General features: G+C 44.3%; 1 protein-coding gene across 1 annotated transcript in view; it reads left to right on the plus strand.

The window, feature by feature from the left end:
- The first annotated feature begins 476 nt into the window (after positions 1-476).
- Positions 477-15,212, plus strand: part of LOC122565114 (protein ABHD8) — a 28,273-nt gene continuing 13,537 nt past the window's right edge. Inside the window, exon 1 of the mRNA XM_043720746.2 lies at positions 477-780. Coding sequence (XP_043576681.2) covers positions 776-780 — 5 coding nt within the window. The 5' untranslated portion in view covers positions 477-775. The remainder of the gene's footprint in view (positions 781-15,212) is intronic.

Here is a 15,212-nt window from a genome sequence, read left to right on the forward strand (position 1 = left end):
AATCTGCTTCCCCCATTCTTTCAGGCAGTGTATAATCACCTGCTACATGTTTCCTCTCTGTCTGTTATCCCCTCTAGTCCTTTTGCCAATCATTTCCAATCTGTATCCCCTGGTTACTGACCTTCCTGCGAGGTGGAAACAGTTTTTCTTCCTGCACTCTGCCAAGGATGATATTTACTCCCCTGTTAACTTCAGCAGGAGGCTTCACCTAGCTGGGGGTGGGGGGAGAGAAGGTCAGCTAGGGGTGAGATGTGTCAAATCACATCTCCCAGTTAAATAACTGGACGGCCAGGTAAATTGCAAGCAGGTCTGCACTGTACAATTGACGCATTTTCCTAATCCTCCCCCCCCCCTCCTCTCGCCTTAGGGAGGAGGAGCAGTCTAGCCGAATTACTGTGATTGACAAGCAGATCACCAGAGGCTGCAGCTAGTTGAGGTGCCAATCCAGATAGGGGCGGCACTGGGGCAGAGCTGATTGGAGTCTGTCCCTTTCACAGCGATCAAGGACACTGATCGTCCTGCAAATAACCTGGAGATCCAATATTCAGCGCAGCGGGACACGGGGCATAGATACAGTATCCCCGACAGCTTCTCCCTGGTGCAAGCATTGCAGTCTGCAAGGACATGATGTAAAGTAGCAAACCGGAGGGGGGGGGATATTGGTCCCAACCTGGGGACACTTTGTAATTTTGTGTTGCAAAATTTCAACACATTTTCATGAGAACACACGCATTTGTAATCTTTGATGAGGAGCACCCGGAGTTCGCTTTTATGAATGAGGTAAGGGGGAAATTTAACGTCTTATTTTCGCCCCAGGTGATCAGAAATGCAATCGGTTCCACGCGTTGCTCCGACTGCAAGCCTCTGTCCTGGTTGTTTGTGAATCGGCGGTTACTGCATTGATCCAATCATGCAAAAGAAAATCAGTGCATTGGTCTTAATGTGAAAATAAAATGCGTCTTGGAATTTGAGACCTGAAAACGTATCAGAATATTTCACTTCAGCATAAAATTCATGGACAGCCTGCATTCCCTGCACCGTTTAATGCTGCCGCATTTTTCATTCATATATAAACGGTTTGTGCATTTGATTATGGTTTTAAAACCTTTTTAACCTTTAAATAGGGATATATAATTTATAAAGCAACATCGATGTTTTTGGCGATAGGATTAAAACGCCATTGAGTAAATCTCCCGGGATTAGGAAAATACTTCCAATATGAAGAATGTAGGAAAAGGAATATTTCCCACGGAGCCAAGCACATTTATATTTGATCAAGGGTTTTTGGAATCACCAGATTAGACACATCGAAGCTGGGCAATAAATGTATCTGTTTTCCAGGTGTTTTGCTGTATCTGCCTCGGGTGAATGTACATGCAGATTTTAACAGGGCGAAGTGGGGTAGGGGGCTGGTCTGACCTATAGCCGCGTCTATACTGAAACTGAGCACTCACCGTTTTATACCTCTCTGCTGTCCCCCACGGCTGTCGAGTTGGCAAATCTTTTAAAAAAAATTCCAACATTTGTCGTTATTCAGACCATTTTATGAACGCCCTTATTTTGGGGTAAACGAGACACGGTCAGTTCTCGCACCGGTTCCCGGTGACACGGAACCAAACTAGCACAAAACTGCAATGAAACTCGCGGTTTTCATCAGAGAGGCTACCAGATGCGGCCATGTGGCGAGTAGAACTACCACAATAATGCAATAGGGGGCGCTCTCTACTGCGGGTGGCACTGAGCTGTACAATAGGACAGTGTAGTTTACTCTGTAGCTAACCCCATGCTGACCCTCTCCTGGGAATGTTTGATGGAGGACAGTGTAAAGGGAGCTTTTTACTCAATCTAACTCAGTGCCATCCCTGTCCAGGGAATGCTTGAATGTGGATAGTGTAGCGAAAGCTTTACACTGTATCTAACCCTGTGCTGTCATGTCCCGGGAGTGTTTGATGGGGACAGTAATATATGGAACTTAACTCTGTATCTAACCTGATGCTGTCTGTGTCTTGGGATGATTTGAAGGTGCCAGTGTTGGACTGGGGTGTACAAAGTTAAAAATCACACAACACTATAACCAGTCTTGGGATGTTTGATGGCGAACAGTGTTGAAGAAACATTGCTTTCCGTTCACTTTCAGTTTAAAAGAGTAGAGGAGGCTTTACTGTGTATCTAACCCGATGCTGTCCCTGTTTTTGGATTGTTTGCTGAGGACAGTGTACAGGGAGCTTTACTCTGTATCTGGGTCTCTGCTTTAGTTATCCTGGGATGTTTGATGGAGACAATGTAGAGAGACCTTTACTTTGCATCCAATCCCATGCTGTTCTTGTCCTGGCAGTATTTGTTGGGACAGCATAGAAAGAGCTTGATAACAAAACAAAGAAAGATCTTGCAATTAACATCTTTCCTGACTTCATGTCATCATGAAGCACCTCACATAGAGTCAATGAAGTCGTTTTGAGTCACTGTCATAAAAGATGTTTCCAGAGGAATATTTTTGGTTTATTGTTTGTGGTTAGGGTGTAGTATAATGTCACATTTCTGTTTGTGTATAGTGTAGTGTCACACTTTGTATGTAGTGTATAATGTTACTTTGACTAAATGATTAATGATCAGTATCAAACTCCCCATTTGTTTCCATGTGGGACAGAGTGAGAGATGTTTCTTAGATCGGTCTAGCCCGTCCTCGTGTGCAACTGGCTTCAGCTGAGTGATCCACATGTCTGACAAAAAGCAGGGTGGCTGACCAGGTGACTCTGCTGCCATTACTGACTGAGTCAAGAGTGTGTTGCTGGCAAAGCACAACAGGCCAGGCAGCATCCGAGAAGCAGAAGAATCAACGTTTCGGGCATAAGCCATTATTGATTGCCCTCTCCTTATTGGAAGGATTTACAGGTTGACAATCATACAGTTTGACCACATTATAAATGCACCTTCCATGCACAACAAATCAGCTGTGGGACTTGAACCTGGAGTTTCTGGCCCAGAGGTATAGGGACACTACCACCTTTATTATTAACCCATGTTACCATTGACAATGGGGATGAGACTACCTTCATGGATTGGGATGGGAGAGTTGGAGAGTTAGAAGATTAATTACATTGCATTGATCAGACAGGGCCGAAGTAGGGTTTTCAAAATCTAAGAATTGTGTATTTATGTAGCATTTTCGCAGCCTCAGGATGTTCCAAAAGCACCTTTACAGCCAATGATGTTCTGTTTTGCTGTGCATTTACTGTTACAGTGTGAAAAATATACTGCAAGATCCCAAAAACTGCAATATGTTACAAACAAGGTAATCTATTTTTGTTTTGACTGTGAGAAAATTATCCAGGCTATTGTGGGAGAAAACCCTGCTTTGATCTGGTCTCCCTAAGATGGTAGTAAGTTTAATCTTTCGTCTGACAAGCAGAAAGAAGGTGAGGGTAAAGGTTTCTGTTGTGTTTAAAACCCGGGCAATTCAGTTAGAGCACAGTGAAGATATAGGGAGAAAATGTGTGTGTTAGAATAATGTGTTTAATTATTAGGAGAAAGAGAACTGAAAATAGTGGTGAGTGATATGATTATGAAATGCATTATATACAGTATCTGTCATTTTCTATTCAGACCTGGGAGTGTTTACAGATAACTGTGTGGAGGGGGATTTTATTTTGTATCTAACACAGTGCCGTACTGGGAGTCTTTGGTGGGAACAGAGTATAAAAGACAAAGAACAATACAGCGCAGGAACATCATCTTCAGTCCACCGAGACTGCACCAACAAACAAAGCATGTCTGAACTACAAACCCCATCCCTCTAAGTGGTTCATATCGCTCTATTCTCCACCTGTTCATGTATCTATCAAGATGCCTGTTAAACGTTGCTACTGTATCTGCTTTTACCACCTCCTCTGGCAGTGCATTCCAGCCATTTACTCCCCACAGTATAAAAAACTTGCCTCTCACATCTCCTTTAATCTTTCCCCCTTTAACCTGAAACCTATGTCCCCTATAGTTGACATTTCCATCCTGGGTAAAAGACTCTGACTATCTATTTTATCCATGCCTCTCATAATTTTGTAACCTTCTATCAGGTTGTCCCTCATCCTGTGATGTTCAAGTACAGTAGAGGAAGCTTTATACTGTCTCTAAGCCTGTGCTATACCTATCCTGGGAGGTGCTGGTGTTGGACTGGGGTGGACAAAGTTAAAAATCACACAAAACCAGGTTATAGATTGAAGAAGCAGCGCTTTGAAAGTTTGTACTTCCTAATAGACCTGTTGGACTATAACCTAGTGTTGAGTGATCTTTGACTTTATCCTGGGAGTGTTCGATGGCGACAGAATAGCGAGACCTTTACTTATAGTTTAAAAGAGTAGACGGAGCTATACTTTGTATTTAGCCCTGTGCTGTACTTGTCCTGGGGTTGTTTGATGGGGACAATGTAGAGGAAGCATTACATTCAAATTAAAAATAAAGGAAGCTTTACTCTGTACCTAACCCGGTGCTGTCCCTGTCCTGGGAGTGTTTGATGGGGATTCTGTCGAGACAGCTTTACTTTCCATTTCAAAGAGTAGAGGATGCTTTACTCTGTATCTAACACTGCTGTACTTGAACTGGAAGAGTTTGATGGGGACAGCGTGGTGCGGCATTTAGAATGAAAAAAGACCTTAGATATATTTGTGCAGTTTAAATGGTATAATTGTAAAGCAAGTTATCAGCTCTCTCCACAGATATAAAAAAATCAACTTTACTTAACCAGTTAATCTGCCATAAATCATTTTGAAAGCTTTTACATGAAATTTACGGACGTTAGTTTGCCTGATAGATTTAGAAACAGAAATTGTGGGTGAAACTCAGCAGGCCAGACAGCATCTGAGGAGAGAGAAACAGAGTCATGTTTTAAGTTCAATATGACTTGTCTGATTTATGTTGAAATGCCTATGATAATGGGAATAGACCACCATCTATACTTTATACATTTACATTGATTTGAAAGTGAGAGAGAACATTGTTTCTCTCTGTACTCTGCTGAAGAATTGGCCTGATGATCAGTTTGGGTATGTGCTTGAGTAGGTCATTGTCACTGTAGATAGTGATGAGGAGCTTTCCAGTTGCAGAGATCCCATCATTGACTCTCTCAGGTTGGCTGGAGGTAAGGCTATTAGCACTCACTTCTGTACATTTTGAACAGGTAACCATGTGTACTTAGTCTCTTGAGTTTACCTTGTCATTGAACAAGGTCATGGTTGAAATGATTGGTACCTCAACTTAAGTTTTCCTGCCTATCCCCTATATCATTCACTCTGTTGTTAGTCCAGATACAGAGGGAAGCCTTGGTCAAAGTTAACTCGTGACAGACCCCACAGCCCACACTCAAAGATGCACATGTGTATATGTTGGGTGAAGAAAGAATTGGTTTGGGGTCAACCCTCTGTTGTTGAATAGCCCACCAGCCACTCATACCAGGAAGAACGATTGCTTGGGATAGATTGAATGGAGCATCTTAAACTTGTGGAATTTCAACAAGAAAGAAAGTTCAGAGATGGACTGGAGAGAGCAAAGGGGCTTGTTCACAAATTGGGAAATATGATCAGGATATCTGAGGATGATTTACTCCAGGAGGCAAGTGTCTGGCCTTGAGCCTAAGAAATCTTTGGCCACAGCTGATCTTAGCGAGGAGAGTCATTATGTAATAGCCAGAAGCAGAACCACAGAGCAGAGAAGATATACATCTTGGCAATGGGCCAGTCAATGAGAGCAAAGATGGGAAAGACTGAGATGTAATGAGTAGGAGACACTGAGTTTGAATTGTTGCCAGTTTGAGAGTGCACCACGAAGATATTTAATCCCCCCCTCCCCCAATATTGAATGACAGGTGAGGGAACCTTAGACTTGAATTGAGAGTTGGAAAGTTTACCAATCAATCTAAACCCTTTGTTTCAGCATATGTGTTAGTTATACTGTGCACAGTTTGTGGAGCAAGGAGTATATAAACATTTATTGAACTGAATTGAATTGAATTGAATGAATGTATTGTCACGTGTACCGAGGCACAGTGAAAAATTTGTCTTGTCAGCAATACAGGCAATTCACAGAGTTAAGTAGCATAGGTAGTAAATAATAGGTAAATAGCGGTAAACACAGGTGCAGTGAATGTTAAGAGTTTGTCAGTCTGTTGAGTATTCTAACAACAGTAGGGTAGAAACTGTTTTGAAACTGGCTGGTGTGTGTGTTCAGGCTTCTGTACCTTCTCCCCGATGGTAGAGGTTGTAGAAAAACATTGCCAGGGTGGGATGGATCTTTGAGAATAAATATTTATATTCAAAATTAATCTTCTGTTCATCAAGTCAAGATCAGCCTGCAGTGGCAGCAATGTGTACCATCTACAAGGTGTAGCTTAACATGTCTCTCTCAACCACACCTTCCAACCTTGCGGCTTGTGCCATTGAGAAGGATATGGACATCAGATACACAGGAATGTCACCAACTGCATATTTCATGTCAAGCCACACACAATCCTGACATGGCAATATATTGCTGTTCCTTCACTGTCTCTGGGTCAAAATTCTGGAATCCTCCCATACAGCATTGTGGATGTCCTTCCAGATCCAGGTGTTGATAAGTCAGAGTTTGAAGTTTTCGGATCTTTCCCCATGGTCCTAGAATCATTACACTGGATAGTGTTTTACAGTGACCTCTACAGTGACATTACCATTTCCTATTTAGTCAAAACTCACACAACACCAGGTTATAGTCCAACAGGTTTATTTGGAAGCACTAGCTTTTGGAGCGCCGCTCCTTCATCAGGTAGCTGTGGAGCAGGACCATAAGACACAGAATGTATAGCAAAAGATTACAGTGTCATGCAACTGAAATAAAACATTGAACAAACCTAGATTGCTGTTAAGTCTTTTATCTTTTAGAACGGGTTGCAGGTTTCATTTCATTAATATGTAAATCCCAGAACTTCTTTTAAGTGAACAACCCATTCTAAAAGATGAAAGACTTAACGGCAATCTAGGTTTGTTCAATGTATCACTTAAGTTGCATGACATTGTAATCTTTTGCTATAAATTCTGTGTCTTATGACCCTGCTCCACAGTTATCTGATGAAGGAGCAGCGCTCCGAAAGCTCGTGTTTCCAAATAAACCTGTTGGACTATAACCTGGTGTTGTGTGATTTTTAACTTTGTCCATCCCAGTCCAACACTGGCCCTTCCACATCATTTCCTGTATTAGTAACCTGGTCCTCACTGCAGCATGGCTTTGTGGGCTAAATACATTTGGCCTGATCCTGAAATGAGCCTTGAGCATTTGTTTAGGTCAAGGAAAAAGTGATGCTGGAGAGTCAGAGTCGAAATGTGTGTTGCTGGAAAAGCACAGCAGGTCAGGCAGCATCCGAGGAGCAGGAAAATCAATGTCTTCATCAGGAATGTGGAGGGAGAAGGGAGTTGAGAGATAAATAGGAGGGTGGGGGTGGGGCTTGGTGGGAAGGTGATAGGTGGATGCAGGTGGGGGGTAATTATGCTATGAGGGTGGAGTGGATAGGAGGGAAGGAAGATGGACAGGTAGGACAGCTCAAGAGGCTGGTGCCGAGTTGGAGGATCGGATCTGGGATGAGATGGGGGGAGGGGAGATTTGGAAACTAGTGAAGTCGATGTTAATGCCGTGTAGTTGGAGGGTCCCAAGGCGGAAGGTCAGGCGTGTTTAGGTCACCAGACATGATGACTGAAATTATTTCCATGAGTGGGAACTGGCTGATCTTTAACAGTAGTCTCTGAGCAACCATGGTATCTGGATACAATCTGGGCTGATAATATTTACAGTACAGAAACAGGCCACTCAGCCCAGGTGCTGTTTTTGGTGCATATATTTCGAGTCTCTCCCATTTTACTTTCTCTCACTTGATCAATATTACTTTCCATTTGTTTCACTCTCATATATTTATCCAGCTTCCCCTCCTATTCTATTCTATTTGCCTCAACTACACATTGCAGCAGCAAGTTCAACTACATTACCACTCTCTGATGAATTCAGAATTCCTGATTGCATTTGTTCGTAACTCTCTTATTTAAAACTGACTTACATCTGGTCTGCCCCACTAGGTGGAAGCAACTTCTGTGTGTCTGCACTGTCCAATCCCTTCCAGAATATCATCAGGTATAGAAACAGAATTAGGCCATTCGGCCCACAGGTCTGCTCGTCCATTAAATCATGGCGGATATGTTCCTCAACCCCCTTCTCCTGCCTTCTCTGTGTAACCCTTGACCCCCTTACTAATCAAGAACCTATCTATCTCTGTCTTAAATGCACTTTAATGATTTTTCCTCCACAGCTCTCTGCAACAATGAGTTCCACAGATTCACCATCCTCCAGCTGCAGAAATTCCTCCAAATCAGTTCTAAAGGATTGTCCCTTCACTCTGAAGCTGTGCTCTCAGGTCCTAGTCTCTCCCACTAGTGGAAACATCTTGTCCACATCCACGCTATGCAGGTTTCTCAATATTCTGTAAGTTTTAATCAGAACCTCTCTCATCCTTCTAAACTCCATCGAGTACAGATCCAGAGACAACAATCACTCCTCATATGACAAACTCTTCATCCTCAGGATCATTCGTGTGAACCTCCCCTGGACATCCTCCAACACCAGTATATCCTTCCTTCGATACAGGGCCCAAAACTGCTCAGAATAATCCAAATGCAGTCTGACCGAAACATTGATTCTCCTGCTCCTTGGATGCTGCCTGACCTGCTGCACTTTTCCAGCAATACATTTTCAGCTCTGATCTCCAGCATCTGCCGTCCTCACTTTCACCTAGAGCTTTATACAGCCTAGTAGTACATCCCTGCTCTTGTATTCTAATTTTCTCAAAATGCTTGCTAACATTGCATTTGCCTTCTTATCTGCTAACTGAACCTCCATGTTAACCTTAGGAGAATCCTGAACTAAGAACCCTCAGACCCATTATGCTTCAGATTTCTGAAATCTTTCCCCATTTAAAAAATAATCTACTTCTCTATTTTTCCAAAGTACATACCCTCGTGCTTTCTCACATTTACTCCATCTGCCACTTCTTTCCCCACTCCCCGAGCCTGTCCAAGCCCTTCTGCAACCTCCCTGCTTCCTCATCACTAACTGTCCCCTCCACCCCTCCCCTCATCTGCAAAGTTAGTGACAATGCTGTCAGTTTCTTCTACCAGATCGTCAGTGTAAAACGCAAATAGTTGTGGTCCCAACATTGACCCCTGTGGAACTCCACTCATCACCAGCTGTCATTTTGAATAAGATCCCTCTGTCTTAACTGTCTGCCTTCTGTCAGTTAGGTAATCCTCTATCCATGACAGTACTTTGCCCCTAACACCAAGGGCTTTTATCTTATTTAGCAGTCTCCTGCGTGGCATCTTGTCAAAGGCCTTCTGGGAATCCATATAGATCGGGACCACTGGCTCTCCTTTGTCTAACTTGCTTGTTATCTGTTCAAAGAATTCTAACAGATTTGTCAGGTGTGATTTCCTCTTGACGAAGCTGTGCTGACTCAGCCCTATTTTACCGTGCTCTTCCAAGTACACCGCAATCTCTTCCTGAATAATGGCCTCTGGAATCTTCCCAATGATTGAGGTTAGGTTAACTGGCCTATAGGTTCCTGCCTTCTGTCTCCCTGCCTTTAGCAAGCTATTGCATTCCACATTTTCCAGTCCTCTGGGGACCCTCTTTGACTCCAGCGATTCCCGAAAGATCACCCACAATCCTCTTGGCCTCCTCCATTGCCACAACGAACAACACCTCATCTTCCGCCTGGGCAGCCTACAGCCCGGAGAACTCAACATTGAGTTCTCCAATTTCAAATAACCTCCCTCCCCATCCCCTCCCCCTCCCTTCCATTCCTCTCATCAACCCTTCCTTTCAGCTACCAACCGGATTCATTCCTCCTGTCTAACAACCAGGTCATAACCTCTACCTATCTTCATCCATCCCCACCTCACCATCCTGCTATCCCCACCCCCTTTATCTGCAGCTCCCCTTACACCCACCCCCCAGTCCTGAGGAAGGGTTATACCCGAAATATTAACTTCTCCACCTCCTGATGATGCCTGGCTTGTTGTGTTCTTCTAGCCTCCGGCTTGTCTGCCTTGGATTCCAGCATCTGCAGTTTTTATTTGTCTCCACAATCTTTTTAGCTGTCTCCTTCCAAACCCTGGGTTGTAGTCCATCCTGTCTGGGTGATTTATCCATCTGTTTGTTTCCCCAGCTTGGTAATGGCCACTACACTCGCTGACCCCTCTGATTACCTTGCAGCTTGTCCCTCAGTTTTCTCGAAAACTATGTAACTCCTCCACCTGTTGAACTTCACACCTGACACTAACAAACGAAAACAGAAGGTGCTATGGAAACTCAGCAGCTGTGGCAATGTCTGTGGGGGTGAAGAGGGAGAGGGAGCGAGAGAGAGGGAGAGGGAGAGCGAGAGAGTGTTTGGGTCCACTGATCCTAATAGCAGCTGGGAAAGGGCAGTATTTATGCTGATGGCAGAGGGCGGTGGGGGGTAAAGGAGTGAGCAGATTGGTGGAGACAGAACCCAAATGGAAAGAAAAGAGAAGATAGGCAGACAAAGGGATTGTTGATAGTAAGCCAGGAAAGAGAGGAAGCTAGCTGGGTGTTAATGGGGACCGTGAGTAGGTTTTTAAAACTGGCTCACAGGATGTGGGCATCACTGGCTAGGCCAGCATTTACTGCCCATCATTAAAAGCCCAGAGGGCAGTTAAGTGTTAACCACATCGCTGTGGGTCTGGAGTCACATGTCAGCCAAAACAGGTAAAGATGGCAGCTTCCTTCCCTAAACAGGCATTAGTGAACAGGATGGGTTTTTCCCAACAATTGGCAGTTTCACGGCCATCATTTAATGCCAATTTTTTAAATCCTCCCCTCCAAATTCAAATTCCACCATCTGCTGTTGCAGGATTCAAATCCAGATCATCAGAACATTACCCAGGTCTCTGAATTAACAGTCCGGTGATAATGGCACTAGGCCATCACCTCCCGAGCTGAGCTGAGAGCAACCCATTTCGTGACAGGACCCGGAGACATGTGGTTAGGTAATAGATGAGGAAGGAGGTCTTTATGCTGTGAAATTACTCAACTCAATGTTGAAGGTTATAAAGTGTCTATGCGGAAGATGAAGTGTTAGTTAGAACATAGAACATAGAAAAATACAACACAGAGTAGGCCCTTCAGCCCACGATGTTGTGCCAAAGATTATTCCTAATCTAAAATAAAATAACCTAACCTACGCACCCTGTTGTTTCTCCACTGAGCCTCACTGGAGCACTGTAACAAGCCCAAGACAGAAACACGTATGATACAAAAAACAGCAATTGCTGGAGAAACTTGGCAGGTCTGGCAGCATCTGTGGAGAAAAAGCAAAGTTAACCTCTCGGGTCCAGTGACCCTTCTTCAGAACTGAGTGTACCTGGGAAAAAGGGTGATATTTATGCTGAAGACAGGGGCTGGAGTGGGGGTGGGAAGGAGTGAGTGGATAGCTGGAGCCAGAGCCCAGAAAGAGAAAGAAGCTTAGGCAGTTAAAGGGATTGATGATCATAAGCTAAGGAGAAAGAAAAGTGGATAATTAGGACAATAAGTCAGTGAAATGGGTTGGCGGTGCATGTCATGACAGGGCCGAGGGTGTCGGGGTGGGTAAAGGACATAGAGGAAGTTGTTCAGGTTTAAAAACGATTGAACTCCCAATTACTAACATTTGATAGAAGCAGCACTCACAGTTGGTTAATTTCAGAGTGAAATTGGCAAACTCTGGATGAGGTTATCCCTCTCGCCTGTCTGCCCTCTTGTGGGACTATAGAGCAAGTGCAGGGAAATGATTACATTCATGAAGCCTTTCCCAGTGGCTCACCTTGGAATTTCCCCATCCTATGTGGTACAAACCACACAGAGGCCAAGGATTGATTGGCAGAATTGGGCTTAACCTGTGATGGAAGGGGTCATGTGTTTGGAAGGTGTTGGTCTGAGGATCTTTGTGAATTTCTACAGTGCATTGTGTAGATAGTATACACTGCTGCTACAGAGCATCGGTGGAGGAGAGAGTGGATGTGGTGCTAATCAAGCAGCTGCTTTGGCCTGGATGGTGTCAAACTTCTTGAGTGTTGTTGGGGCTGCACCCATCCAGGCAAGTGGGGAGTATTCCATCACATTCCTGACTGGTGCCTTGTAGATGTTGGATAGGTTTTGGGGATCAGTAGGTAAGTTACTTGCTGTGGTATTCCTAGTCTCTGACTTGCTCTTGTAACCACTCTAATTATATGACCAGTCCAGCTCAATTTCTGGTCAATATTTTTATTGCAAAAATTACTTTATCTCCATTCACAGGTATTAAAGCAATTCCATACCAGCAAAACAAAATTGGGTATTTGTCATTTCCTGCATTTGTAAACACCAAACGCATTTCTTACTTGTGCAGGAAACTTCACGTACATTGAGGCAATGAGAGGGTCTGATAACTGAACAGACCCTTGTTAAACTTTGGCAGAAAGACCTCAGACTGTGGTCTTTCCCCACTGCGCCTTGGCAGTAGCTGCCCCAAACTTTAGTGCAAGCTATGGAAGACCAACAAGATTTGGGCAGAGCAAAGAGCATCTTTCACTGAATTGATGGTTCTCCAGGTGCACTTGATGTTTGTTTCTGTGTGTGGCCCAGGGAACAGGGCAGCACAATGGCTCAGTGGTTAGCTCTGCTGCCTCACAGCGCCAGGGATCCGGGTTCGATTCTAGCCTCGGGCAACAGTCTGTGTGGAGTTTGCACATTCTCCCTGGGTTTCCTCCGGGTGCTCCCGTTTCCTCCCACAGTCCGAGGATTATGCAGGTCAGGTGAATTGTCCATGCTAAATTGCCCACAGTGATCAGGAATGTGTAGTGTTGGGGCATCAGCTGGGGATAAATGGAGGGGAATGGGTCTGGGTGGGTTACTCTTTGGTGGGTCGGTGTGGACCTCTTGGGCCGAAGGGCCTGTTTCCACAGTGTAGGGATTCTGTGACTGTAGAGCACAGAGTCCCGTGTCATGGAGCTGCTCGGGACGAAATGTGACAAAAACCACTGCATTTCTCTCCAAACTTTCTTTGCAAAGGCACATTCTAGCAGCAGATGTGTGACAGTCTCTACCCCTCCACAGCCTCTTCGAGGGCAGTGTACAGAGAGTCCGGCTACACATGAAGGATCTGACGGGCATGCTCGTCTCACCACCAGCTGAGCAATGTCTTGGAGCTTGTTGGGATGTTCTGGCGATGAGGCATTCTGCTGAATGACTTTGACAGTCTGCTCAGGGAACCACGCAACAGGATCCACCCTCTCCTTTTCCCTCAGGGTCTTGAGGATGCTACATGCTGACCACTTCCTGATGGATTATGATCAAAAGTGTTTCTCTGTGCTAATTTCTCCATGAAGGACAGGTGATATGGAACAGTCCAGCTACTTGGAGTGTCGCTTGGCATCAAGCTCAGTCCGCAACACTGGGGACAGGTGGAGCCTCTACTCCCATCTGTGAGTTACTCCTTACTCCCCCGACCCTCTCTTCTCCATAAAAAAATGACATTTTCCTCACTACCATCAATTCTGAGGAAGGGTCACTGGACCTGAAACATTAACTCTGATTTTTGTCCACAGATGCTGCCAGATCTGCTGAGCTTTTCCAGTGATGTTGGGTTTTCTTTCTAGAATGGTTCTAGTCTACAGTGCCCCTGAATGTGCAACTGGGGAGGTACAGTGGAGGTCTGTGATCTCACTCTCCCCTGATTACAGATGAGCAAAAGGAAGAAAGAAGATTCTCCTTTTATTGCTGAATGCCAGAGTTTGTGAGAAAGGACAGGTGTAAATAATTGATAAGCACCTTTCAGTCCTGTTGGTGAGGTGAGAGATAAATTATGAATAAAAGAATTAAGTTGTCTGGGAGAAGGGTCATGTGAACGGGGATGGTACATCGCGATATTTGAATTTCCACATCTGAAAACCCAGCCTTTCTTTGCTGAATGACCCATATTAGTTAGGACTTAACCAACAGCCATTTGTGATCTCTGACAAGCATCAGTCTATAGACCCTCAACAAGAACAATGTGCATTTATATAGCACCTTTAATGTGATAAAACTGCTTCACAGGAGTGCTATGAGAATTAAATCCAGTACTGAACCATACAAGGGGAGATTAGAACAGGTGACTTGGCCAAAGGGGAGCATCTGTAAGGAGGAGGAGAGAAAGGCTTAAGAAGAGGTTTAAGGAGACAATTCCAGAGTTTCAGGATGATCCACTTTTGTTAAGGACCACAGAAACTCATTATGCTTCAGCACGCCCGTCTGGCAATGAATGGTCAATCCTTAAACACTAAAGTCTGTGTTCTTTAGGTTTAGCCCAAAGTCCCATCAAACCCACCTCATTCTCTGGTAGCTGAGGCTCAGTCAGTTTTGTCTTTCACCGCAGGAGCACAGAAGTTTGTAAACTGAAACCCAAAGGCATTGTAGCACTGATGGTTCAGTGAGGGAGTGCTGCACTGTCAGAGGTGCCATCTCACAGATATGTTACAGAGCCCCTAATGGGCAATATTTCAAGTGTGCTGCCCAGTGTTTACCCCTCACCATCTAAAGCAGATGCTCTGGTCATCCATTTCATTTCTGTTTGTGGGAACTTGCTGTGCCCAAACTATTTGCCTCATTTCACTGCCGCAATATAGTGACTGCATTTTGAAAAGCGTTGGCTGAATTTGTGCATCTAGATAAGGCATGATAGCTGTGACTTAAAGGATGAGGAGATTTTTACATCAATACTCGCTGAAAATTAGAAGGTTAAAAGAGGACTTGATCCAAGGTTTTGTGTAAGAAAGGGGGAACAGTGTGGGATAACAGAGAAACAACTTCACCTGTATGGGGACATTTGGAGAGTGAAATTAGGCAACTCTCGTTCACACTGAGAGTGGTCGAAATTTGGAATTTTCTGGAGATGCTGTCTGTCGCAAGATTAATTTTTATTTTTAAATTTGTGATTAATAGTTATTTCTGCACCCAAGGGACACGACAGAAGGTACATTTATTTATTTATATTTATTTGGAGGATGTGGCCCTCACTGAAGAGGCCATTATTCATTGCCCATCCCTAACTGCTCAATTAAGAGTCAACCACATTTTGGGAGGACTATTGTGCTGTAGTGATAGTGTCTCCACCTCAGAGCGAGGAGGCCAGGGTT

The sequence above is a fragment of the Chiloscyllium plagiosum genome, unplaced genomic scaffold (assembly GCF_037043375.1).
Source record: "Chiloscyllium plagiosum isolate Xiang-an unplaced genomic scaffold, Cpla_swu_hap1 HiC_scaffold_28, whole genome shotgun sequence".
In the NCBI taxonomy this organism is placed as follows: Eukaryota; Metazoa; Chordata; class Chondrichthyes; order Orectolobiformes; family Hemiscylliidae; genus Chiloscyllium; species Chiloscyllium plagiosum.